This window comes from Rhinolophus sinicus, linkage group LG05 (genome assembly GCF_036562045.2).
Source record: "Rhinolophus sinicus isolate RSC01 linkage group LG05, ASM3656204v1, whole genome shotgun sequence".
Classification (NCBI taxonomy): domain Eukaryota; kingdom Metazoa; phylum Chordata; class Mammalia; order Chiroptera; family Rhinolophidae; genus Rhinolophus; species Rhinolophus sinicus.
Genome location: NC_133755.1, coordinates 166,810,396 through 166,837,758, shown reverse-complemented (window position 1 = coordinate 166,837,758; position 27,363 = coordinate 166,810,396). Strand labels below are relative to the sequence as shown.

General features: G+C 35.8%; 1 protein-coding gene across 6 annotated transcripts in view; it reads right to left on the bottom strand.

The window, feature by feature from the left end:
* GRM1 (glutamate metabotropic receptor 1) overlaps positions 1-27,363 on the bottom strand; it is a 334,828-nt gene that overhangs the window by 208,585 nt on the left and 98,880 nt on the right. For all 6 annotated transcript variants that reach the window (XM_019744494.2, XM_019744493.2, XM_019744495.2 and 3 more), the window contains exon 3: positions 17,782-18,031. In XM_019744494.2, the coding sequence (XP_019600053.2) occupies positions 17,782-18,031 (250 nt within the window). The remainder of the gene's footprint in view (positions 1-17,781; positions 18,032-27,363) is intronic.

Here is a 27,363-nt window from a genome sequence, read left to right as displayed (position 1 = left end):
CGGGATTAAGAAGTACAAATTGGTTGTTACACAGTAGTCATGGGATGTGAGGTACAGCATAAGGAATATAGTCAATAATACTGTAATTAACAGAGTATGGTGTCAGATGGGTACTAGATTTATTGGGGTAATATATGGGAGGAGGTTTGAGGGACAGGGTAAAATTGGTGGAAGCATTAAGAAGTACAAATTGGTAGTTACAAAATAATCATGGGGATGTAAAGCATAGTGTATATAGTCAATGATATGGCAATAACTATGTAGAGTGCCAGGTAGGTACGAGTTCTTTAAAAATGTAAATGTCTAACCACTGTGCTCTACACCGGAAATTAATATAAAATAATACTGAATGTCAACTGTAATTGAAAAAATTTTAAATGGGGAAAAGGTGAAGGGGAATAAGAGGTCCAAATTACCAGGTATAAAATAAATAAGTCATGGGGATATAATGTACAACATAGGAACTATAGTCAATAATATTGTGATAGCATAGTACGGTGTCAGATGGTTGCTGGACTTATCATGGTGATCACTTCTTTCAGTATATAAATGTTGATTAACTATGGTGTACCCCTGAAACTAATATAATATTATATGCTTGCTATATTTTTTTTAAATCTTTGTAAATAAATAAATAAATAAATAAATAAATAAATAAATAAATGTATGTCAGACAAATAGGGCTCACTTACTTGGTTGCTTCCTCTCTTGCTGTTTCATTAGGAAATTAACATACAGACTTGAAGCCAAACACTTAATATTTCAAGAAGAAAAGAAAGTTCAGATTGAGTTCATCTAGTCATGTGACTAAAATTTACAGCCAACATGTATTGGTTTAATGACATGCAGGGGATTTCTGTTAAGCATTTAAATTCCATTAACTCCATTCAAGGTTACAATAGCTCTATGTGGTGGGTACTAGTACTGGGTGCTACTTTGTAGAAAGGTTGGGGAACTTACTCAAGGTCTTTTAACAATGAATGTGGAAGCTAGGGTTAGAATCCAAGTATTTCTCGTGTGGCTTCTAGTAAAAAACTATTCTATTAGAGTAAGTATTTGATAATTTACTGGTCAATTTAGAACAATAAGTTAAAAATCTAATTGTCTCTTCTAAGAATTTACTAAATCAACTAATTACTTGGTACATAATAGATACAATTTCCTTGTTGCTTAGGAATCATGAATGAACTATAATATTTAATTTATCTTGAAGGAAAGCTTACAGATTGTTTTCCTTTCAAAAGTTTTTGGGCTATTGATTCTAGAACAGATAGGTTCAAGTGATGGAAACCAAAATTTTAGTAAGTTAGGATCTCTGTGAGTTTAGCGCTGACTTCCTCATCGCAATTGAACAGAGAATCCCATGGCGAGACATTAAAACTATAACTATGTTTTTTAATCCTAAAAATGAAGGTAAGCCTATTGATCCATCAGTTCTAAAAGAACTATTACAACACACCATAACTTAAAACCATACAGACCAATAAATCTAATATAGCAATCTCTTCCAGTTTCTGATAGGTGGTTCTTTAACTTCTGATTGACTATTTCCAGTGAAAGGATACTCACTGACTTTAAATAAATCTATTTTATTGTTGAAGAGATCATCACAATTGCCAATATTTACTGAGTGTTTACTCTTTGTCAGCTACTAAACCAGTCATATTTATTTAATATCACATATGTATTGAATACCTACAAAGTTCCAGACACTGTATAAGAGTAATAGGGGTCCAGCAACGAGCTAAACAAACTCCCTATACTTACCATCCTTATATTTCATAATTTAACCAACAAAATAACTTACAAGATGGATAATATATTTAGTACCAGTATTTGTCTCCCTTTTATAAGTGATGAAAGAGGGTTAGAGGTTTTTCCAAAATCACAATGCTATTACAACATAAACCAAGTGTTACAGTACATTTTGTGAAATATAACAGTATATTTTAAAAACCTAATAAACCCATATCATCTTTAGGAAAGACATTAGTCCTTTTTTATCCCACTAGGAAAATATACCATTCATATGTTAGTGTCCTTATGATAGGAATTGTGTATGAGTATTTGAAAGTTCCAGTTTGTGATTTAAAAAAGCAATTTCCAATTGGCCAGAAGAAGATATGTTGGATTTATGAGATATTAGAGATATATTTTGCATTGTAGTTATGTGTATTGTCCTGTTTTATTTTTATTATTTACCATTTTGAAGAAAAAACTTACAAAGTCAAACCAACTTCTATAACGTAAAATGTTTCTGTTTTTAATATACTGCTCCTCAAGTCCTATGGATAATATAATAAATCCAACCAAGAAACGTCACCTATATAAGTGAATCTACACAAATGGTGACAGGCTTTTCTAAAGCTTTTTAAATGGATGACACTTAGAGAAAAGTAGAGGATGCATTAAGTGTCTATTAAAGATCTCAGAAAGCTCAGGTGGTAATGCTAGCAGAGCATACGTATGTCCTTTATCTGTACCATTGCAAAAGCTTCACTGTAATTCCTTCCTTGTATGCCTTATTAGCATAATAGTTTTTAAAAGAAGACCATAAATGGACTAAAAGCTAAACTCTTACTTTTAAAAAGTAAATTACAAATACAAGTACTGTAGTTCTGTTTACACCTCTGTAATAGACAGCCTCTAAGGTCATTCTGCGTTATGGTATTCAATCTCTTGTGCAATCTCCTCCCCTTGAGTCACTGGACCTAGTGATAAGCATCTAATGAATAAAATATGACAAAAATAATGGGATATCACTTCCATGATTAGGTTACAAATAGATCATGACTATTATCTCTCTGTCTCTCTCTGTCTCTCCATCCCCACGCTCCTCTCCTTCTCCCTCTCCCTTTCTCCCTCTCCCGCTCTTTTTCTTCCTCTCCTTCTCTCTCTCCTTCTCCCTCTCCCTCTCCCTTTCCATCTCCTTCTACCTCTCCCTCTCCATCTCCATTTCCATCTCCATGTCCATCTCCATCTCCCTGGCTTGCTCAGATGTCATGTGAAACTGCCCTTATGGAGAAGCCAACGTGGCAAGAAATAACCATCAGCATGAACCTGATCTGGCAACAGTGAGTGAGTTTGAAAGCAGATTCTCCCCAAGTTGGGCCTCAAGATAACAAGATCTTGGCTAAATGAAAACTATTTGCATTTCACAAGTCTTTCTTTACAGAAAGTCAGGCTCAGCAAACACCTTTCCTTCTTCACAGAAAACTCAAGACACAAAGCCTTTGGGATACAAAAATAAACACCTCTAATTTAATAACTTGAAACACAGTTAATGAACTCAGGGTTATCCTTTCGAAGCGATAAGCTTCATTAAGTGATTTCATAACAATGTAAATTTTTCCAGTAGGATGTAGTGACCGAAAAAAATCAGTCAATTGGTTCAATAATTTTTAATATTCTAATTTATTTTGGCAAAACATGCATGGCAAGCTACTCTACCAGACTTTGTTCTGAGACACTTTTGCAATTCCAGCTCATCTCCCTTCAGCTTTTAGCTAGGTTTGCAATCTCCACAGGCACTAACTCGAGTGAATTTTAATAATTATACAATGTGTTACATTTGGTGAGCAATGAAGAGAAAATATACATGTTTACTTCCTCACTAGAAATGAATGTCAAACTCAGAAGCCCTTAGGTCATACTTGCTAGTTACTGTGTAGTGTTTCCACAAATCCCTAAAGCTGCATATGCATTTTGAAAAATTGCCTATGGTAATTTCTAGAAATATACCTGTACAGGAGTCAAATTACTACTGTGAAAACGAAGTGTAAAAATTACTAAAAGGAATGTTCAAAGCATGCTTTATTTTCCAAGTTTCAATGTTATCTTAAAAAGTATGTAGAAATCACGCTCATCTCTAAGGGATGTCAAGTTAAAAGCAAGGATCCAAATTTTCCCAAATATGTGAATACATCTGACATTGACTAGAACTAGAACTAGGTTTTTAGATGAATACTTCAGGGGGAAAAATAATGTAAGTTTCTTGCGTTCAATTGTCAACCTTTCACAGAATATAACTGAAACCCTGGAATAAACAAATGATGAGAAAAGGTTATTTATTTTTATTCTCCTCCCTCCTCAACCATTTTACCTGCTGAGGTCAGAACAAACCAAAGATATTTGGCTTCAAAAATTACTCACGCCCAAGTTTAAGTGAATCAGAATATGGAGAATTTATGCCCCCAGGCATTGTCTGAAACAATTGAGCAATCAGTCAGTAATTAATGAAGTCTAACAGCTGAGTGTGGTAACAAATGAGGTATGCAACTTAACTGAGAGATAGGGAAAGAGAAAATTGAGAGAACTTTGCTAAACCACTATTAGCCCAGAGGGAGTATGTACACACACAAGGTTCCACCCTCTGAGGAGCAAAACCAAACACTTCACACTGTGATGAGAAACAGACTTCACTAAAACAACCTAGTCAAGCCACAAAACAAATAAAAATATAAACAACAAAAACAAGCCCCAGAGAGAGGGTAGGGGAATTGTATCCAGAGTTGGTATAAGATATTACCTAAAACGTGAGGTTTTCAACAGGAAAACATGCTTAAAGGAGCAAAGGAGAATATAATAACAATGTCTAAAATATCAATAAAGAGATACTAGTAATAGAAAAGACTTAAGAGGAAATTCTGGAGTGAAAAGTATAGTTGGCCCTAGAACAACATGAGGGTTAGGGGAGCTGACCCCTTGCACAATCAGTCTTCCGTTTCCATGGATTCCCAATTGTAGATCAAAAATACAGTTGACCTTTGAACAACATGGATTTGAACTGTGCAGGTCCATTTACATATGGATTTTTTTAGCAGTTGACCATAACGCAATTGACCTGTGCAGTTCAAACCTGTGTTATTTAAGGGTCAACTCCATGGTTGGGAATCTGCATATACAGAGGGCCCACTATAGTTATACGTAGATTTTTAACTGCTTGAGAGGTCAGCATCTCTAACCCCTGCCTCATTCAAGGGTCAACTGTATGTGGTAATAAGCCCTAGAACCACCACCAAAAAATAATTCTGAAAAATATAGTGAAAAAATGATTAAAGAAGAGATAGAGAAACAAAAAGTCATGAAACATATGGAAAACAAAGTGTAAAATGTCAGTTTAACTACAACTATATCAATTATCACATCATATGTGAAAGTATTAAACAAAAATATCAAAAGGCACAGATCATAAGACTAGACTTATAAAGGTAAGATCCAACTACAAGCTGTCCACAGGAGACATACTTTAGATACAAAGAAACAAACATGTTGAAAGCAAAAGGAGGGAAAAAGACATATCATGTACACAGTAATGATAAAAAGACTGGAGTAGCTATACTCACATCAGGAAAAAAGTAAGCTTTAAAAAAAAGAATCACTAAATATAAAGAGGAACAGTTTCCAATGATAAAAACGTCCATCAGGAAGATATAACTATTATAAACATATATACACCTCACACAGAAATTCAAAATATATGAAGCGAAAACTGAGTTAAAAGGAAAAACAGACAATTCAACAATAACACAGTCATGTGCCACATAATGACATTTTAGTAAATGATGCACTGCATATGACAGTGATTCCATAATATTAAAGCTGAAATAGTCCTATAGCCTAGTGATGTCATAGCTATGGTAACATCATAGCACAATGCATTATTCATGTGTTTGCCACGATGCTGGTATAAACAAACCTATTGCACTGCCAGTCGTATAAAACTATAGCCCAGTCATATAATTACAGCAGTAGACTACACAATTTAGGTTTGTGTTAGTATACTCTATGATGTTTGCACAACGAGAAAATCACCTAAGGACACATTTCTCAGAATGTATCCCTGTTGTTAAGCACAGATAACTATAATTGGAGACTTTGATACCCCATTTTTCATAATAAATAAAACAACTCAACAGAATAGCAACGGGAAATAGAAGACTTTCACGACACTATAAATAATCTAGACTTCACAGGCATCTATAGAACAGTCAACCCAACAACAGCAGAAACCACATTCTTCTCAAATGCACTTGAATATTTTTCAGGATAGACCATAATTCTGTAATAAAACAAGCTTTAATAAATTTAAAAGAAATAGAGCCATAAAAAGAATGTTCTCAACTACAATGAAATGAAATTGGAAATTAACAATACAAATAAATTTGGGAAGTTAATAATATGTGGAAATTAAATACCACAATACTAAATAACCAAGAGGTCAAAGAAGAAACCAAAAGAGAAAACAGAAAATACTTTGAGATGAATGAAAAGATATACTATATTAAAAATTATGGGGTGCAGCTAACGCAATGCTTAGAAGAAAATGTGTAGCTATAAACACCTACATTTAAAAAGAACACTATCAAATCAACAATCTAACCTTCTGCCTTAAGACCCTGGAAAAAGAAGATCAAACTGAAACTAAAGGAAGCAGAAGGAATAAAATAACAAGAATTAGAGTTAATTCCAATGAAGTGGAGACTAGGAAAACAAAAGGGAAAAATCAAGAATACAGTCAATAACATTGCAACAACTACGTATAGTGACTGGTGGGTACTAGACTAAACAGGGTGATCACTGCACAAATTACATAAATGTCGAACCACTATGCTGTACACCTGGAACTAATATAAAATAATATCGAATGTCAACTGTAACTTTAAAAAATAAATAATTAAAAATAAATTTTCAAAAAAGATATCTAAAAGTTGGTTCTTTGGAGAGATCAATAAAATTGACAAATGCTTAAACTGATGAAGAACAATTAGAGAAGATCCAAATTACTAAAATCAGCAATAAAAAGGGAACATTACTACCAACCTTATAGAAATAAAAAGGACTATAAAGGAGTATTATGTACAAATTGCTTGCCGAAAAATTGGTCCATAGATGAAAAGGTCAAATTCCTAGAAAGACACAAACTATCAAAACTGATTTCAAGAAGAAATAGACATTCTGAATAGATTTATAATAGGAGACAGAACTTGTAATTTAAAAAAATTACCCAAAAAGAAATGCCCGGGAACTCATGGCTTTTCTGGTAAATCCAAACAAAGATTTTAAAAAGAATTAATACCAATTCTTCAAAAACTCTTCGAAAAAATAAAAAGGAAGAAACACTCATTCTATGAGGCTAGTATCACCCAGATATCAACATCAATCATAAAAAGGAAAGAAAGCTATTTTACATGCCAATATTTTTCACAAATATAAACACAAACATGTTCAACAAAATAGTAGCAAATTATATCCAGCAATATATAAAAAGGAATATAAACCATTTCATGAAAATTAAGTGGGATTTATCCCAAAAATGAAAGGTTAGTTTAACATTCAAAAGTCAATTAATTAAATATAACATATCAATAAAGATAAAAATCACATAATCAACTCAATAGATACCTAAAAACCATTAATAAAATCCAACATGATATAATATATAAAGAACTATGAATAAAAGGAAAATTCCACAATCTGATAAAGGGCATCTATAAGAGCAAATAGCTAATACAATACTTAATGGCAAAAAAAAGACTGACTCCAAATATAAGACAACATGTCCACTCTTGGTGCTTCTATTCAAAATTGTGATGAATGTTCTAGTCAAAGAAATTTGACAAGTAAATAAAACAAAGCATCCACATCTGAAAGGAAGGAGTACAAATCCTTATCTTCATTTGCTGATGACATCATCTTGTACATAGGAAACCCTAAAGAATCCCCTAAAAACTATTAAAACTAATAAATGAATTCACCAAGGCTGAAGCTGAAAGGTACAAGATCAATATATAAAAATCATTTATATTTCTATAGACTAGTAATAAATAATCTAAAATGAAATTAAGGAAAAATTCCATTTATAATAGGATCAAAAAGTATAAAAAATAATAAATTTAACAAAATAATTGCAATACATGTACACTGAAAACATTACTGAAAGAAATTAAGGAAGATTTAAATGGATAGGCACCCCATGCTTATAGATTGAAAGATTTCACATTGTAAAAATGACAATACTCACCAAAAGGATCTAGAGATTCAATGCAATGCCTATCAAAATATCAATTGCCTTTTTTTTGCAGAAATCTGATCTTAAAATTAAGTTGATCTTAAAATTCATATGGAAATGCAGATATCCAAATAACCAAAACAGTTTAGAAAAGTAGGATGATTCCAACTTTCCAATTTCAGAATGTACTAGAAATCTACAATAATCACAACAGTGCGGTAATGGCATAGCGCTAAAGGTTTAGATCAATGTAACAAAATTGAGAATCCAAAAATAACCTTTACGTGTACGTTCAAATGATTTCTAACAAAGATGCCAAAACAATTCTACGTGAAATGATACTCCCTTCAATAAATAGTGCAGAATAACTGGATTTCTACATGCAAAAGAAAGAAATTAGGTCCCTACTTCACATCACATACAAAAATTAACACAAAATGAATCAACAACCTAACTGTAAAAGATAAAACTATAAAACTCTGAGCAAAGAAATATAGGTGTAAATGTTTATGACCTCGGATTACACATGATTTCTTAGATATGACACCAAGAGCACAAAGAGTAAAATTAAAAATAGATACAATGTGATATGTAGATGATGCATTACAGAATTGTACACCTGAAACCTATGTAACTTTGCAACAATTGTCACCCCAATAACTTTAATTTAAAAAAATTAAAATTGATAAAATAGAATGCTGAAAGTATTCAATTATTTGAAAATAAGGCAGGTAAAAGAAGAAATATATATGCATATATAGTCGATTGTTTTCAACAAAATGATGGGTTATTTTAATGGGGAAATTATAGTCCCTTCAATAAATAGTCTGGAACAAGTGGATAGTCTTATGTTAAGAAAATATTATTCATTCACCCTTATCTCACAATATATATGAAAATTAACTCCAAATATATAATTTAATCATGTAGCTAAATATAAAAGCAATTATAAAACTCCTACAGAAATATTTATGCCCTTGGAGTAGATAAAGCAATCTTGATAGAATACTAAGAGCATAAACCATAAAATAAGGAAGTAATAACTAGACTTTCAAGGTTTAAAACATTGCAGCTTCCAAAGATACTATGAACAAAATTAAATTTACAGACACATACCAAGAGAAAATATATGGGTTATAAATGATCTGGTTCCAGAAATTATAAGGAACTATTACTATTGCATAATAAGACAAACAAACTGACAACAAAATGGACATAGCTGTGTACAAGAGATTTCACCAAAAATAGGTATTAAAGTAGCAAATAAGTACATAAACATTTTCAACAGTATTAGTCATTAGGAAAATGCAAATTAAAACCACAAAGAGATGCCACTACACACCCACTAGAATAGCTAAAAGTAAAAAGACTGACAATACTATTTTGGTAAAGATGTGGAGGAATTAGAACTCTCATACACTGCTGATGGAACAGCAAAATTATACAGTCACTGTGGAAAACAGTTCAGCAGTTCTCTTATAAGTTTAACTTATCAAGTTAAAAATATACCTACCATGTGACCCTGAATCTCACATCTAGCTATTTCTAAAAGAGAATTAACTATATGTGTCCACCCCAAACTTATACACAAATGCTCACTAGAGTCAAAACTGGGAGGAACCTCAACGCCCATCAATAGGAGACTTGATAAGCAAATTGAAGCATATGCACACCATGGAGTACAAGTCAGCAATAAAGAGACTGATACGTACAGCAGTATGGGTGTATCTCAGAAGCATTTTGGCAATTAAAAAAAAAAAAAGTCAGACATAAAAGACTACATTATATGTAATTCTCTATAGATGAAATTCTAGAAAAGGCAAAAGTGTAATCATAACAGAAAGCAGATGACTGGCTGCTTGTGAGCAGGGGTTGGAGAGGGGTGACTGCCAAGGGCACTAGGGAACACTTTGTCATGATGGACATGTTCTACGCCATGATGGCCTTGGTGCTTACATCACTCTGTGGCTGCCAAAACTCGTCGAAGCATACACTTGAAATTGGTCAATTTCAATAAAGCTGGTGTAAAAGCACATGTAAACGCCTAGATCCATCCTGAGGCATACTGAATTGGAATCTGAGGGAGGTGAAGCCCAGAAAGCTGACGTTTTGTAAAACCTCCCAGGTTTACGAGAGCCAGGCAAGCAGCTATGGGCAACTCAATCATCAGACCCCGATTCTGCAATAAGCAAGACGTGATAGTTGGTCAGCCCTGGGCAACCCTAGACTCACAGATGGCTGAGGTTAAACCTGTCACATGTTTAAATGCTTCCTACTCTGCATCTTGATTTGTTGGAAAATGGGGACGTGACTATGTTTTAAGGGACCGGTCAATAGGCCAATATGGGCATCAGGAGAAGACAGAACACAGGAAAAAAGCTGAGTTGTAAATAGTGTTTCTTACTCTTACTACTGCTGTTGCTGTTATCACTGTTATTATTTTCTAATTTCAGATGTATCATTACTTTTCAAAAAAAATCTTGAGGGCAAATAAATTTCAAGAAATATTATTTTTGAAAAGTGGAGATCAAGTGGTGGAATGACAAACAGTGGAATTCAGCTTTTCCTTTCATCTTCCTTTTCAACTATGTCCTGTCAGGAATTCATTCACAGTGAAGGCCAACGGAGGGCAAAGCACTGATGTAGGCATCACAGGGTAATGGTTCTGAAACTTAACTCATCTTCAGCCCCCTAAAGGATAAAGACAGGAAAAAGATCCAAAGTCCCTCACCAAGAAATTTTACTCATGGCCTGGTCTGAGATCCAGGGGTCTGCAGATGAAGTGCTCCTGCTGCATCTGATGGGTAACCAGGTTGGGAATAGACTGTCATAGGAACTATGAAAAAGTTTTAAAATAAATTCCCTGATATCTCCGATCAGTCTCAAAGACAAATTGGGCTAAATCATAATTAACTCCTTTTTCGTCCAAATTGAGCCAATGCCTTATGGATGCAGAAGACACCGGGACACCTTCCCTTCAGTGTTTCTAATACCCTAAATGCAAGTAGAGACCATGATACATGAGTCAGTTTTCAGATGTCCGTTATCTGGAACGTGGAAATAGATATTGGTATAAAGGAAGTGTTAATCATTACTAACTTTAATGCAAACCAGCCATCCCAGTTATTCTGGAAATCCTGAGCATGTCTGTGGCTGAGAGCTATGCTCAAAATATGTGTCAATATCCTAGAAATAATGTCTATTTTCCAGAGTCCTCTAAACTGAGTCCCCTCTCTAGCATACATTTCTCATAGTCTTTTTCTTTTCTTTTTTTAATTAAAGTTTATTGACAGCGTAATTTTCCACGAAAACCTCAAGAACCTGCCTTTGGAGCAGGAGTGTTTTAAAGAAGGTGTGGCCTGGTGGCGGGTTAGTAACCATTCCCTGCCTTTGGAAACCTAAAAGAAAACCAGGTTATGCATCTATAAATTGGGACCCTTACACATCAGAAAATCCTCATGAGCTTTGCCAACCTGTTGGTTATAGTCCATTTTGGAGGATATCACACTTCACTGAGAGTCCATATTTACTTTATAACCCATAACCTCTGCAACTTCACCTGAAGGCTGCACACTATAGATATTTTGCCCACTTTTTTCATACTGGAAACATAGGATCTAATTTTTATTACAAAAAAAAATAAGTGTGCAAAACATAACACTATGATATATCATATTGTTTCAAGGGTATAGAAGTTATTTTTCCAAATATGTGTGTAGGTCTGGAAGAAAAAGACAAAAATGCCTTACATTGTAAAAATCAAGTATTTCCTTTGTTTAAAATAAAACTGTAGCCTTTCTTCCAGAAAGAGCAATTACTCCATTCCAACCATTTTTTTTGAATATGTGCTTAATGTTGTTTATTGTGTTTTTAACTCAAAAATCATGCTGTTAGCATTTTCATGTAACAAATTTTAGGTGTGTGTATGGTGGGGCAGGGTTCTCTGCAGTGACAGATAATGGAAAGTGTGTCTGATGGGTGAGAAGATAACAGAGTTGGGAGAGATGACGGATAAAACAACACACAACAATAAGAAATAGGCATTTGAAATGTAAGGACCACATATTTATAATTTGATTGGCCAGAATATAGTAGGAAGAGGGGACAAAAAGGAAGGTTCTGGACCTCATAATCTTTATTGGATGTTTATTTTGTACAGTGGAGAAATTAGAAGATGTAGTCATAATTCAAAAGGAGCTAGGAAATATATAATTAAATATCATATACCTAGTATATCCAATCAGAGAGTCCTAACAAGGTAGAGTGTAAACCGACCATAAGCCTTCCCAAGATGAGAAAACCAGGGTGGAAGGCCAGGATAACACCAACACTAGGCACAGAACTAAAGCCAGAAAGCTCTCAGTCACCCTCAGAGAAGAGTGTGCTTTAGGGGAGCAGAGGTCTCCACAGGGACCTACCACTCACACTCAGCTATGGCTTAACAGGCAAATAGGCATTTTGTGATTAGACAAAGAGGTTGGACAATTAAGTTCGCAAACTCATTCTAGAAAATGTACTACATACCTCATTGCTGAATATCACTATGGTCACCTTCGAAGTATTACCCTTGGGAAGCTATGCACTGATGCCAGCGCCTAGTCCACCCTTCAAAGCAATTTTGGAATTCTCTGAATGGCCATCAGAGCTGTCATTTTATTACCCTTGATGTCCTGAATGTCATCAAAATGTCTTCCTTTCAATATTTCCTTGATCTTCAGATAAAGAAAGAAGTCATTGGGGGCCAGAACAGGTGAGTAGGGAGGGTGTTTCAATACAATTATTTGTTTACTGGCTAAAAACTCCCTCACAGACAGTGCCGTGTGAGCTGGTGCATTAGCCATGAATTGTTAGCAAAAAGGTCAGGTCATCTAACTTTTTCACTCAGCCTTTTCGGCACTTCCAAATAGTAAACTTGGTTAACTTGGTAAAATTCATAATGAATAATCCCTCTGACATCAAAAACTGTTAGCAACATCGTTGCAACAAGTTCACGATCTTGTCAAACCTCATACAACAACCTGAGAGGTGGGCAAGTATTAGTTATAATTTTACAGACAAATTCTAGAGGTAGAGGCTGATTAAAGAATATTAACCCTTAGCACATTAAGTAAAACTTACTGATCCTGGAACATGAAAGGGGATCAAGGGCCACACAAGGAAGCCACCTTCTCACTCTATGTCTCTTCAAACTTTCTGACATAGTTTTTGATTATTTGCCATGTCAACACACTGTGCTAGGCATGATGGGAAAAATAAACATGTATATAAAACTGGGTTCCTATTATTGAGGAGGTTAAAATTCAATATTTACATATCTATTTAATAGTATAGTAGTAAGTTTGAATCTCACCTCCACCACTTATTAAATTTAGGCATTTGGGGTAACTGTTTAACTTCTCTACCTTTTGAATCAACCTTTCAGGGTTGTTGTTGGGACTAGATATATCATATAGTAACAGCCTTGCACCTACCAAACCCTCAATAAATGGTAGCTTTTATTATGTGTTCATACATGTAAATGATTCTCACTTTCACTTTGTTCAAATAAAAGAGTGATATAGGAATTAAAACAAATCCCTCAGTTAACCATTAGAATTTAAATAATTATAACTAAAGATTTCAGAGAGAGAAATATCATCCACTTACTCCAAATTGGCTTCTACATAAGTATAGTTCCATAGATATAGACTTGCGTGAAAACAGATAAGATACTGTGGAGTCTCATATTAAAATAAAAAATAATGAGTTTGAAAAGGATGGTCCTTTATTGAATTATCATATAAAACATTTAGTAATAGGAGAGACATAAATAGGATTCAAAGAAATAGAGAATAATTAGAAATGTAAAATAATTTTCTCACAGAGATAATTCAGTTGATTTTTCCAAAGAAGGTGAACCTAAACAAAGAAATAAATCTCTAGAAGAGAGAGTAAACTGAAAGGAAACTAAAGGTAATGCTAATGTCTCTTAAACAAAACAATAAGCTTGACACACAGTGAAACTTAGTGATTAAGAGCATGGATTCTGAAGTCAAATTGTCTAAGTTCAAATTCCAGCTCTGGCATTTTGTACTTCTCTGTACATCAAAATATATTTTTAAAAATTAGAATCTATCATTATATCGTATAGATAATTAAATAGCTAATGTATACAAAGTACTTAGAACAGTGCCTGGCATATAGTCAGTCCTAAACAAATGTTATCATCATCATCGTCATTGTTCTCATCATCATTAAAATTTTAATTATAGATATGGTAAGCACAATTCTAAGAAGCATCTCAAAAGAGGCAATTTCATAGAGCCAAGAAGGAATGATTCTTTTGCATGATGATTAACTTGATTATGGTTAGTTAACGTACTGGTGAGAATACGATGCCAGTTTTTCCAAAGTTAAAGATCTGATTTTCCTGTGGGCCTGCTGCCCGCATTCCATGACCACAGATTAATGCAAAAATACTGTATTCAATGAAATGTCCTGGTTTTAACAAGGTGATTGGTGAGAAAATATAACTTGATTAATCCAAATTCATGAATAACTTTAGAAAAAATGAATCTATAAATACTTTCCCATTGATCACAATTTGGTCACATGGTCTTAATATATTACAATATATCCTGGGACTAAAAATATTTAAGGATGATCTAGAGCCATGTCATTAATTTTTGTAGAAAAAGAAAATAGACTCAGAGACAAAAAGTGACTTAAACCAGATCACATGATTACTTTGTGACAGAGCTAGAATTCTTAGCCCATGTTTTGTTATATTTTTCTATTACCCTACATTCATTAATATAGAATGTTTTTATTATCTCCGAGAAATTCCTATTTAAAACTTCGATTTCTGTAAGTATAGTTTATTATTGTATTATACAGAACTCAGTCCCAGTGACAGAATGTGGGACTTTGTTATGGGAAAATGGGAAGCCATTTTAAGGTATTGAGTGGGTAAGGTAAAGATTGACATGACTTGACTTAAATTTTCAAGACATCACTTTGCCTTCAGAATAAATGGTGGGGAGGGGACAGGATCAATTAGGAGGTTATTGCAATAACCAACATAAGAGATGATGGTGGCTTAGATCAGGATGGTAGTAACAACAATGGCAGTAAGTTGTCAAAGTCTGGATATGTTCTGATGGTAACACCAACAACATTTCCTTCTATGTTTGATGTGAAGTGTGAGAGAAAAGAGAAGTCATGGAGACAAGGGAATATAAACCATCATTCAGAAAGTTCTAGTTTTTTAAATTAAATCTTTTGCTGCAATCTACACCAGGATTTCCTTGTCTTTACCTCTATGAGAAGAGATCCATCACTATTCACACAATGCTCTCTAGTGAATCTGGCAGCAGCCGGAATCATAGCATGTATTGTCAAAGAAAGTCAACAATGGCTCTCAACCTCAAAGAAGTTCACCATTTGGTAAATGAAACCCCCTTTAAATAGGAGGGAAATATATTTGACAGCATTATAAATGTAGCTTGAATTTACAACATGATGTTAAATTAGAACCCTTAAGGACATACCTGATAAAATGAGGGAACCAAGCCCACCAAATGCCCATTGGCATGAGAGAGGAGCATTTGGGATAGAATTCATCCATCAGGAAGTGGGAGAATCAAACATCTGAAGGGAAGGCTAATTCTAGGTATTATGTAGTGTTACTACTTGGCATTGTCCCTTGCTCAGCTCCCTATGGACTGAAACCTAGACCCATATCTGGGAGAAAGCTGTGAACAAAGAATGACAACCAAAAAAGATTCTCTATTTTCCCCAAAATCCTTTAAGATATGAGAGTAAAAGCCAATACCACTCTGAGAAACCCTCATGGAATGTAGCCCAGAATGGCAGGGAAGCACCAAGTGTGGCATAGCTTTGGCCTCTTATCATCACTGCATCACTGGCAGTAACCCTTGGTACAGAGCGTAGTGCATTCATTGTGATGGAGGTTCCCTAGGATGTGTCATTAGAACCCAACAGAAGTGGGGCAGAGACAAAGAGGAATAAAAGAAGTAGATATCACATGTAGCTTACTTCTTTATGAACAAGCACATGTGAGACTCTCAGAAACACTTTATGCGCTCAGTTGCATTATTAGCAGGAGAGGGAAGTTTATATTACCAGCCTTATCCAGCTTTTAAAAATAATAATGGTGGATTGAGTTCTTTACACTTCAATTACTCACTGAAGCATTTTGTATAATTATATTTCACAATTAGACAGTCTGTATACCCCAAAGCTCATATTTGCCACATCTGCTCAAGGTCTCCAGAATCTAAGTAGAGAGCTTCTTCAGGGATATTAAAGAGAATGAATTCTAAAAACAGACTATTTTCTCTTGGAAATGGTAAACGTGAGAATTGTTTTGTAAACAAGCACCCTTCATAAAAGCAGTCATTTTACAAAATCACTTAAAAAGACTAAACGTCTGTAGGCCATCTTTCCTGGTGCGTATACTAAGAAACTTCTCGCAACACTTAACAATGCTGCTTACATCCTTTTCACTCACAAAGGAAATAATTGTCCTAAAAATCCTTCTTAAAAGACTTGATTTAAGTAACACACACACTGCATCATGCTGAAGATGTGAAAATGGCACTTTGAGGCCAATTTTACCCAAATTCAAGAATTTTCTTAATCTCAAATTATACTTTGCCCTTGAATCTATACCTTCTCATGCCTAAAGAGTATTTTGCTTGTTTGTTTCTTTATTCATTTAGTTGTATCTCTATCCCTCCTTCGTCTCAAAAGTCTTTGAGGTGTCCTGAGCCTCTAGTCCCAGATGATGGTGACGTTAATCTTACTGCTGTGGTCATTACCACAAGTACAAGGATGGAAGGGAAAGGTCCAGTGAGGAGGCCAACACCACTACCCAGTTTTTTAAAAAGGGTCAGTGGTTGAGGTGCTTCAGTGGGTGAGATTGAGTGTAATCTCTAGCAAGGAGAGGAACTGGGAGGAGAAAAAGAGATCTGGAAGATGATGAGTGTGACAAGGTTGGAGATCAGTGGTGGCTTTCGTTCAAGTAAACTCAGGAGGTTCCTTGGAATATTTTACTACTATGTGATATTAGAAGATGGCAGATTAAACAAGATACCTGTTGAGTCAAAACCTCTATGAAAAATACAATGATACTGAAAATCTATTTCCACATAAATACACACGATCTAGAAAGAAGAGTAGAGATTTTGGAACCCACCATGCACAATTCCAGAAATCACACTTTGAAAGCATCACCATTAGCTATCCTATAAGTGTAAGTAATTATACCATCAAGTTCCAAAATTCAGATATGTGTTTTCATTTGCATTTAGCCAACCCTTTAAATTTCAAATTTTAATATATATTTCCTTATTCAGTGCTGACCTCCAATACCAGTTAAGAGTTCCATGCTTAGGAATTATGAAGACATAAGCGTGTGTGTGGTTGTGTGTGTGTGTGTGTGTGTGTGTGTGTGTGTGTGTTGGGGATAGGGTAGAAAGGGTGGGAAGCAAATGAAAAGAAAAATTCTCCAGGACAAACATTCTGGCAACTTCCCCCTTTACTGAAATAATCTCATCATCTTGTCATTGACTGCTCTGCTCTTGTCTATCAGGAAAAGGACAATAGCCCGACTCTCAGAGGACCAGGAACTCATGGTCAGCCCAGCAGAGCACATCTCACCCTCTTTGGAGTCCAGTTTTGTGTGCTAAAATATGTGTGTGTGTGTGTGTGTGTGTGTGTGTGTGTGTTAGAGAGAGAGAGAGAGAGAGAGAGAGAGAGAGAGATACCTTCCAATGAGTGAGAACTCGCCCACGACGCCAAGGCGCCGCATGGCGCTCAGGAGGCCTCGGACCGTCATGCCTTCGCAGAAGCAGACCACCACTCTGGCCTTGGGAAGCCGCTCTCGGAGCTTGCGCAGGAGTCGGTCAAAGCTCTTCTCACCGGCATTGCTGTAGATTTTGTCTGAATGGGCGATGCAGAGGCCTTCCTGGGCAGCCAGCTCTTTGAAAGCGTCCATTCCGCTCTCCCCATAATTCCCTGTCCAGAAACAATCAGCAGATGTTCAAGACAACCTGGCAGCAGAAACACTCACAACGTGAATGAGGATTCATTACTCACAGAATGGAGAGGACAGACTTGCCAAATAATTTGTAAATATAACTGGCACTGAGGGAAGATCTGGATGGATCAATGCAAGCAATCAAATGTAATCCAATGATCAACTCTATGAAAATAATGAGAAACTATTGGACTAGGGCATCCACAGTGAAACAAGTTTTGAGAAATGAAGGACTGCTGCCCTATTTTACAACCATGATTAATAGTGGTTGTCCCAAATTTTAGCAGCGTGGGAGAGATCAGCACATGGGGGTAGGAGGTCAACCAGGACAATGGGAAGGCCTGTTCATTTGAGGGTTGGCTTTGGCTGGCTGCCTGGTTAAGAGGCAGACACTCTTGGTGATAGCAAGCCCTGCCACATTTCCATGAAGAGTGAGTAACAAAGCAAATGGAATACCTGGTCCGGCCCGAATAAAAAGACAACAAACAGATACATGGCTTAGTCAAAATCCAACATCCTCTGATGAAGTGATGGGATTATGGGAGATTTCGTTTTATATTTTAATTTTTATTTTAGTATCATTCTTATAATAAAATACACTTTAAAAAATGAAGAGCTCAGAGAAATGAATGAAGTAAAACAAATACCACATTGTGCCAGTTCCCCATCTCTCCATTTCATTGACGACCTTAGCCTTCCCTTTAGTATCCTCTATATCTCTACTCTTTTCCACAATTTAGAGGATTTTGATATCCATATAGATGATTGAATACTGTGTCCCCACAGCTTCTCAACTCCCTCTACCTAATGATATTGCCCGTCATCCACATAATTCCATGGTCACACTTTTGACTTTATTATCACAAGGGTTAATGTGGATGTTAAGGTGGATGTCAAACATCCCAATCTCTATTTACCCCTCTTATCTTCCAAGCTCAGATATTCTACGACCCATACTCCAGCATTCATCCAACCTCAGAGAAACCTCAAATCCATTTACCTCCCTATCTTTCCTTCCATCCTCCCTCTCATTTGTCTCTAAGCTCAGCTTAGATCTCATAGCCTAGCTTCATAATCATTCCCTTAAAAATTCTTTAACTCCCTTATGTTTTCCTGACAAAATCCTACTGCTAGTTAAACCCAACCATTCACCTAGTCCATGTTTACACGTGCACACCTAAACATAGCTGGAAAAAACTCACAACCTTGATGACTAATTTTGTTTCAAATTCATGAGTATACATACCAAAAGGGGCACTCAACAGTGCAAGAAAATTATACCACATCTCCACAGTAAATAAATTTTCCTAATCTCTAATGTGATTATTTCTATCCCTACTCTTCTCTCTTCAAATCTCCAAAATACTAACCCCACCTCTGATGCCCATCTCAGCTGGGGTCTCCATTTCATAATTCAGTAAGAACACAGAAACAACCAGACAAAAACTACGTCAGCCACAACATCTACAAAACTTTCTTCATTGGCACGCATGTTCTCTGGCATCCCTCCTGTTGTAAACTTGAAGTGTTTCTGCTTCAGGATAGAGCTCATGAAGACTAGGTCAGTTTTTGTCTATTCAAGGACTTTCTCCTGCAGTTGTCCCTCTCTTTTGTAAAATCTATTTCTCCCTTCTAATGGTGTCAATTGAAAAAAAAAGAAAAAAAACAGCTCCTGAACACTGTTTCACTTGAGTCATTGAGTCACCCCCTCATAACTACTCCTGTTCCAGCACTAATTGTTGTCTGGGTCAATGTATTTGCTTCACCATCACCCATGCTCTCCTTTATCGCTCATCTCCTCATTTCCATCACTTCAGAACCTCCTCAAACTCATCCCCTGTCGAGGTCACCAATAATTTCCCTGTTGCCATATTTCATGATCTGTTCTCTGTCTCCTTCAGCTGAATTCAATAGCTGGCCACACATTCCTTGAAACAGTTTATCCTCTTGGTTTCTGTGACACAACCCTCTCAGAGTTTCCTCACCACTCACTGACTACTCCTGAAAGTATTTACTAGATATTCTTTCTCTGTTCAACCTCTAAATATTGTCACACTAGGATGCGGTCCTGGGAAACTTTCTTTTCTTCAACTATAGTCTCACAAAGTACCTCCCTTCAGTCACATTCTTTCAAGCTCTGTTTGAATACCATGGTTGCATCCTAAATGTAGATCTTAAAACTGGACTGCCCTTTGGAACAAAAGATTAGTGTATTCAATTGCCTACTTGATGTAGCCACTTACAGACATCTCAAACTTAACACATCTGACATCGAATTTTTTCCTCTCTACATTCCAAACCTGCTTTTTAATGTGACTACCCACCAAGTTGCTCAGTAACAAAATTTAAGATCAGTTTTCATTTCTATCTTTCTCTTCTACAGCAGATCTATTCCTCTGGACTCTATCTCTAGAATGTTCCTCATCCAGTCTCTATTCTTCGTTTCAATCTCTTCCACCTTAAATCAAGTGTGCTAGGTCAGGTTCCCTAAAAACAGAGATGAAATGAAAACTCTTGTTCCAGTTATTTATTGAGCAGAAGAGGAGCAAGAGAATTGGGGAGTGACAGGAGGGAAATTCCAAGCAGGAGTATCATCTCAGCTAGAGATTCGCTTCAGTCTGATTCCATAGGGAATTAAGTGCTAGAGCACAAATTAATAATACTCAGTGTTGGCAAGACACAAATATATCCACTTTGGATTAAAGCAGTTCAAACTTTTGGTGGACAACTTGGAAGCAGTTTTCAAAATTTCTCTAGGTAAATATCACATAAATACAGCAACTGTTAAGTCAAAATAATTTTAAAAGAATGATGCTGTCCCAAAAAAGGACTTAGGACTTAAATTTCAGCACCCACAAAAGTTTCATGGGTGTTGTAATAAAACCTAATAAGATTTTTCTTTATTTTTGAAAAGAAAGCTTTCTTGTTTCCTTTTTTACAAGGTTAATTATCAGTTTTGACTAACAAACAAATGAGAAACAAAATCTCATAGACACAGACAATAGTTTAGTGGTTACCAGAGGGTAAGGGGGTGGGGGATGGGAGATGAGGGTAAAGGGGATCAAATATATGGTGATGGAAGAAGAACTGACTCTGGGTGGTGACCACACAATATGAGCTATAGATGATGTTATTACAGAATTGTACACCTGAAACCTATGTAATTTTACTAACAATTGTCACCCCAATAAATTTAAAAAATAAATTTAAAAAAAAGATTAATTATCAATTAATGCATTTGCCTTTTAATATAACCACCTTTAAGCAGCCTAATACAGTCCACAGGAAGCATTAACACGTCACAAACTCTGCAGCTCCATGGACTGTGGAAACACATCAAGGCTCAGACAAGAGGCATTGAATGATTATAAGGGAGAAAACTGCAGCTGGCAAGTAAATGCCTCATCTGTCTGCAGAAGAGGGCATGAGGAAGGAAGTCAGATGCCTTCTTCTCACAATAAATGCAGGTTCAGGAATCTGTGAGGTACAGAGACACCACCAGCCAACGCTCCTAGCAAAGGCACTGTCAGTCTGTCATAAGATGGTGTTACAAGGGAAATAACTTACTGCTAAGGTGCCACCCTTGGATTTCAATCACAGAAAACTATTTCATTCCTTTTATCAAAATACATGCCAAATCAACGAGCAAGACTAGTTGATGCATTCAAAAAAGAAAACCCTTGTTTTAGAAATCTACTGAAGGCCTTAGACATACTCTGTCCAAACCCCTCAGGTTCCAGACAAGGAAATTGAGCCAGAGAGAGGAGACAGAGCTCACCAGTGGGCGTGAAGCTTGTCTGTGTTAGAACTGGAACAGTTCTACATTACTAGGCTCTTAGGTTACTATTCATTTCTCTTAATAGCACACACACACACAAAAAAGCAATTAAACACGTATATTTTCATAATCCAAAAAAGTGCCTGCATAGGTCAATTGGTTTCATGAAATATTTGTCCCAATTTCTTTATTATACTTTCTTGTTCAGATAGCAATTCTTTGTTACACAAATTGGTAGAGCTGAGTCCCATGCATAGGATCATGTTTAAACAACCCATTTTTCTCACGATCCCTAAAAGATCCCAAACTAATTAGTGTATACATTTTCATGAGAGTAGCTCTAATAAAGGAAGAACAGCTATGATAACTATGCTTTCATTAATCTTTATACTTTAAAAATTGCACTCATAGGCATCATCTTATTTGACTCCTACAACAACTGTATTGTGCTCATTATACTGATACTAGTACTAAACATAGAGACCACACAAAATGAGAAGAGAATTGCCTCCAGGAGGCTTGAAATCATGTTACTTTCACTTAGTAGCAGCAGAACTAATTACACGACAAAGACTAGCAAAGAGGTGCTGGGGTTAGGAATCAGGAAAAGCTTCCTAAAGAAAGTGCCACTTGTCAGTGGAGATGTGGAGAAAAGGGAACCCTTGTGCACCGGTGGTGGGAATGCATATTTGTCCAGCCACGATGGAAAACATGAAGTTTTTCAAAAATTTAAAAATGGAACTACCATTGGATCCAGCAATCCCACTACTAGGTATAAATCCACAGAAATATAATCAGTATCTCAAAGAGATAGCTGCACTCCAATGTTCATTGCAGCACTGTTCACATTAGCCAAGGTATGAAAACCACCTAAGTGCCCATCAATGAATGAATGGATAAAGAAAATGTGATACACACACACACACACTGTGACAACATGGATGCACCAGGAGGACATTATACTAAGTGAAATAAGCCAGACATAGAAAGATAAATACTGTATGATCTTACTTATATGTGGAATCTAAAAAGTCAAACTCATAGATGAGTAGAATGGTGGTTGCCAGGGGTTGAGGAGTGGGAAAAATTGGAGAGATGTTGATCAAAGGGCACAAACTTTCATTTATAAGATGAGTAATCTCTGGGAAACTAATGTACACAATGACTGTATAGTTAATGGTATATACTATATGTGATAGTATATACTGTATACTAAAACTTTCTAAGACAGTAGATCTTAAATGTACTCCCCCAACATTCACACCAAAAAAGATAACTGTGTGAGGTAATGGATGTGTGAATTAACTGTATTGTGGTAATCATTTCACAATGTATATGTATATCAATCACATTGTATACTTTAAATGTATACAATTTTATATGTCAATTATAGCTCAATAAAGCTGAGGGAATAAAAGGAAGTGCTTTTATTTTGAGTCTTCAAATATAAATAGATTTTCTACAAATAGAAAGATAGCTAGGAGACATGTATTCTTTGCCTGTCTACCAGGTCATGAACAAATCATGCCAGACTGAAACTAAAACACTCAGCACACAGCCCACCCTCTCTGCCTCTCCTTTCCATCCTGCTGCTCAGGCTTTCTCTTGCCTTCCCAGGTACTAAAGAATTTCTTTAGGTACTTCTCTGTGCAGCCTTGGAAGGAGCTGTGAATATATAAAGAACTGCCTTTCAATAAAACTCTTGAAGAATAAAAGGAAAATGTAATGTAAACACTCAGACCTGGTAGAGAGCTGCATGTTTACATTCAATTAGCAAATAGTTTATTGAGCTCTCAACTTGAAAAAAATCCCTGGGCTCTCCACTTCAAGAGTTACCAAGATATATTGGACATGGACTCTGTCTTCAAATTAATGAATATTTGCTATGTGTCTGGCACTGCACTAAAAGAGCTAAGCATTTCATTTATTCATCACAACAACTCCACATAAAGGTTAAAGCTCCTCTTTTACAGATGAGGACGTGAAAGCTCTAAGCGGTTAAGTAACTTATCCAAGGTCATACAGTGGTGGGTCTAGGATTTAACATCTAAATATTACACTGCCCACTACATAGACTTCTAATATACCTGTGAAGGCATGACACAGCCATGCAAAATATAGCAAAAATAATAAGCTGTATATGCTACATGGGAAATAAAAAATATCATAGTACTAAATTTCAGAAGAATAAGAGAGCAGGGAGAATCTGAGAACACCTTTTGGGAAAAATAGGAATGAAATTGGGCCTTGAAGAATGTAAGAAAAGGACTGGTATTCAGGGTGAATAGGAGTGAATGAGCACCCACAAAAGGTATTTTTAGTTAGAGGAAACAGTAGAGGAGTCCCACTGGAGCAGAAGGTCCGTGGTGTATAGAAAGGCATGCTATATAACGGATCTCTAGCGAAGCATCTGGCATACCAGCACAAGATTGCAAAATGGAAGTATGCTATATGTTGCTACGTTGTAACAGATTTTATAACAGACTTTATCACTGTTATGATGTTGCCTAAAACCTAGAGAGTGAGACAGAAAGGGAAGAGTGGTATCTGACAAAGGCTGTAAAATATAAAACTAACATATGTTGAAAACAGTCTACATTCCTAGCTTATATGACAAAAAGATTTATAGGGAGAACATCAAGATATTCTGTAAAGTTAAGCTTCTAAACAGAACTTGTGGGAAGACTTATGAGTGGGAACATGAGGTTTGTAAGTAACTGTCATTGTTTGAAAATGATAAAAATATTTAAATAAACAGAACTGGGCATTGCTGTCTATACAAGGCCAAAGTTAAGAAAGGTATCGAAAGGCAGATAAAATATAGAACTGTCTCAGAAGAGAAAAAACAAGGGCCACCACTCTGAACTTTCTAAGCTACATATGATTTTGAGGACGTTAAATGTGATTATTATCCAACCAAGTCAACAGATTTTCATTCATAAAAAGGGTGGTTTGTAATGAATTGATAGCAAAATGTCACTGAGCAAACAAGCCATAAAATAAAATTGTCTTGGATTTCATAATCACCTGTATGAAATACTACCAAGGAAAAAACTAGGCTATGAAGACTAATTCTTATACTGATTGGGGGTTTTTTCTACTCTTAAAATGTTAAGGATATATTTAAGAAACAATCTGAGCTCCATTTTGTGGTTAACATAACGTTTCAGCCATCATATGAAACCAAGTTCAAATCTTCTTATCGCGTCTTCATAAATTATCCTGTTCAAACAACGGTATTCAACATGGCTCGTCCTTACATATTTATACATCAGTTATATGGGAAGGCACATTCATACAGGGAAATTTTTTTTTTCACCTTCCTTAAAGAAGGAATGCTTTCACTTTGAAGATCCACTAGTTTTATGCTTCAGACTGCCTTACTCCCTGCCTTACTTCATGCTTACATTCCTCTGTTGGTATTCCATAGTAGTCTTAGGCTCCCCTGATGATTAAATCTCTAGGGTCTTGGACCAGTCCCTGTCCGAAGTCCTGAAAATTGACTATTCTGCCTCCTGTGATAAATCGGACAAAGTTGCTTTCACAGTGCCTTCTGGAAATCTACTGCAATATTCGACAACCATAATTATCAGAAAATTCTTCTTTGTGACCTAAATCCATTTCGATGAAATCTAAATCCATTTCCTCTTCATTCTCAGTGGAAACAGATATCAGCTAGTTTGAATGAATACATTCTTTTTTAAGTCTTCTGGAAGCCACAGTTTAGCTTTCTCTTCTCCAAAGGAAACAAACCCCTATTACTTTAACATTTCCTGGCAACTTTTTAATTTATTTGTTTTTCCCACGTAATGCATAGAAAATGTGATGGCTCCCCTGTCTCCCTCCACACACCTGCATCAGCATTATGGGTCAATCAGAGGTGAGTGAGTCATCACCCGCCTTAGGGGCATGTAAGGAAATTTATATGCAAGGTCAATGAAGGAACTGTCTCACACAAGGCAGTCACAGAGAATAAAAAGGAATCATTTTACCAGCAATTTCTCAACCTTGCCTCTAATTATCCCAGTTTGGACATGTATAGTTATACCACCCAAATGGAAGAAGGAAATTTACCAAAAAGTGACTGTCATCTCTGTGCAATGGAATTGAGGCCAAGTAACCTTTATCCTTTGCCTCATCACATTTTCAGGTATGCCTTATAGCTGAGTCAATAAGAGATGAACGTTGGAGGTAGATCAACCCAGGTTAAATCTTGGATCCTGGATAAGGAGAGGTAGCCTCTAAGTGTTTTATTTAAACTTTGATTTCCTCTTGTGTAAAATGGGGATCATAACATGCATCTCAAAGACTTGTCATGATTACTAAGTGATATGTGTTAATGATTGCAAAGTTCCTGAAGATAGAAAAAAGTTCAGGGAGTGGGGCCTAATTGTACTCTCCATATCTCTCTAAAGTTGTACAATATAAAATTGGACATATGGCTTTAGCATGACCCAAGAGCTCATGATTATTTCCTTAACTTCAGTGCTTCGCTCTCTACTTATGGTCACCGTGTTCTGAGGTTGTCCCTAGATATGTTTTCTGCCATACTTACACAAAGCAACTCCTTTCCTATTTTACCTGTGGACTTTTGAAGTTTACACAATGCATGCAGAAGTCTATGTTTGCCTATTTTGAGTCTCGAACACTGAGTCTTCCTCAAGTTTCAGCTATTGTATCAATGTTAGAGCTTTACGCAATAACCCAGTTTGTTGTTTCTCTAACCCAAATTCTTTATGATACAGAGAAAGAAGTTAGAGAAGGAAAAATGTAAGTGGTACAAAAATGCAAAAGAACTTCATCAGTCTTTTAGAAAAGCATCATTTCTTTTTTCATTCCAGATTTTGCAGGGAGGAAACAAGTTCAGAGAGGCAGCCCCTAACATACCTGTCCACTATCTCTGCCTATATGGCACTGAATATACAATCAAAACTGGGAAGGTTGTATCTAGCAACAATAAGTTCAGAAAAAGTACTCCAAAATACACACACACACACACACACACACACACACACACACACACACTGTGTATATATATGCAATATGTATATATAGGTATATACATGATAGGTATATACACGATAGATGATAGATAGATAGATAGATAGATAGATAGATAGATAGATAGATAGATAGACAGACAGATACTTTTTAATGAGTAATACCTAATGCTGGCAAGATTTCATTGAAATGAGCACTCTCATATACTATTAATGGTAGTATCAACTGTACCCATCTGTTTAGTGGAAAACTTGTAATATCGATGCTTTAAATTACATTCATATTTTTGACTCAGAAACATGGCTTTTTAGAAAATAATTTCATTGTCCACCAAGGTCCAGGTATGGGGATCTTCATCATAGCACATAATTGGAAAATATAACAAGTGAGCAAAAACAACTGTGTTCTACAATAGGAGTTTGGTTAAATAATTATTATGTATTTATCTAAAGAATATATGCATATATTTTCATGAATGATGTAAGTGCATTCAATGCCATAGAAAACATTTATACCATATTGTTAAGTCCA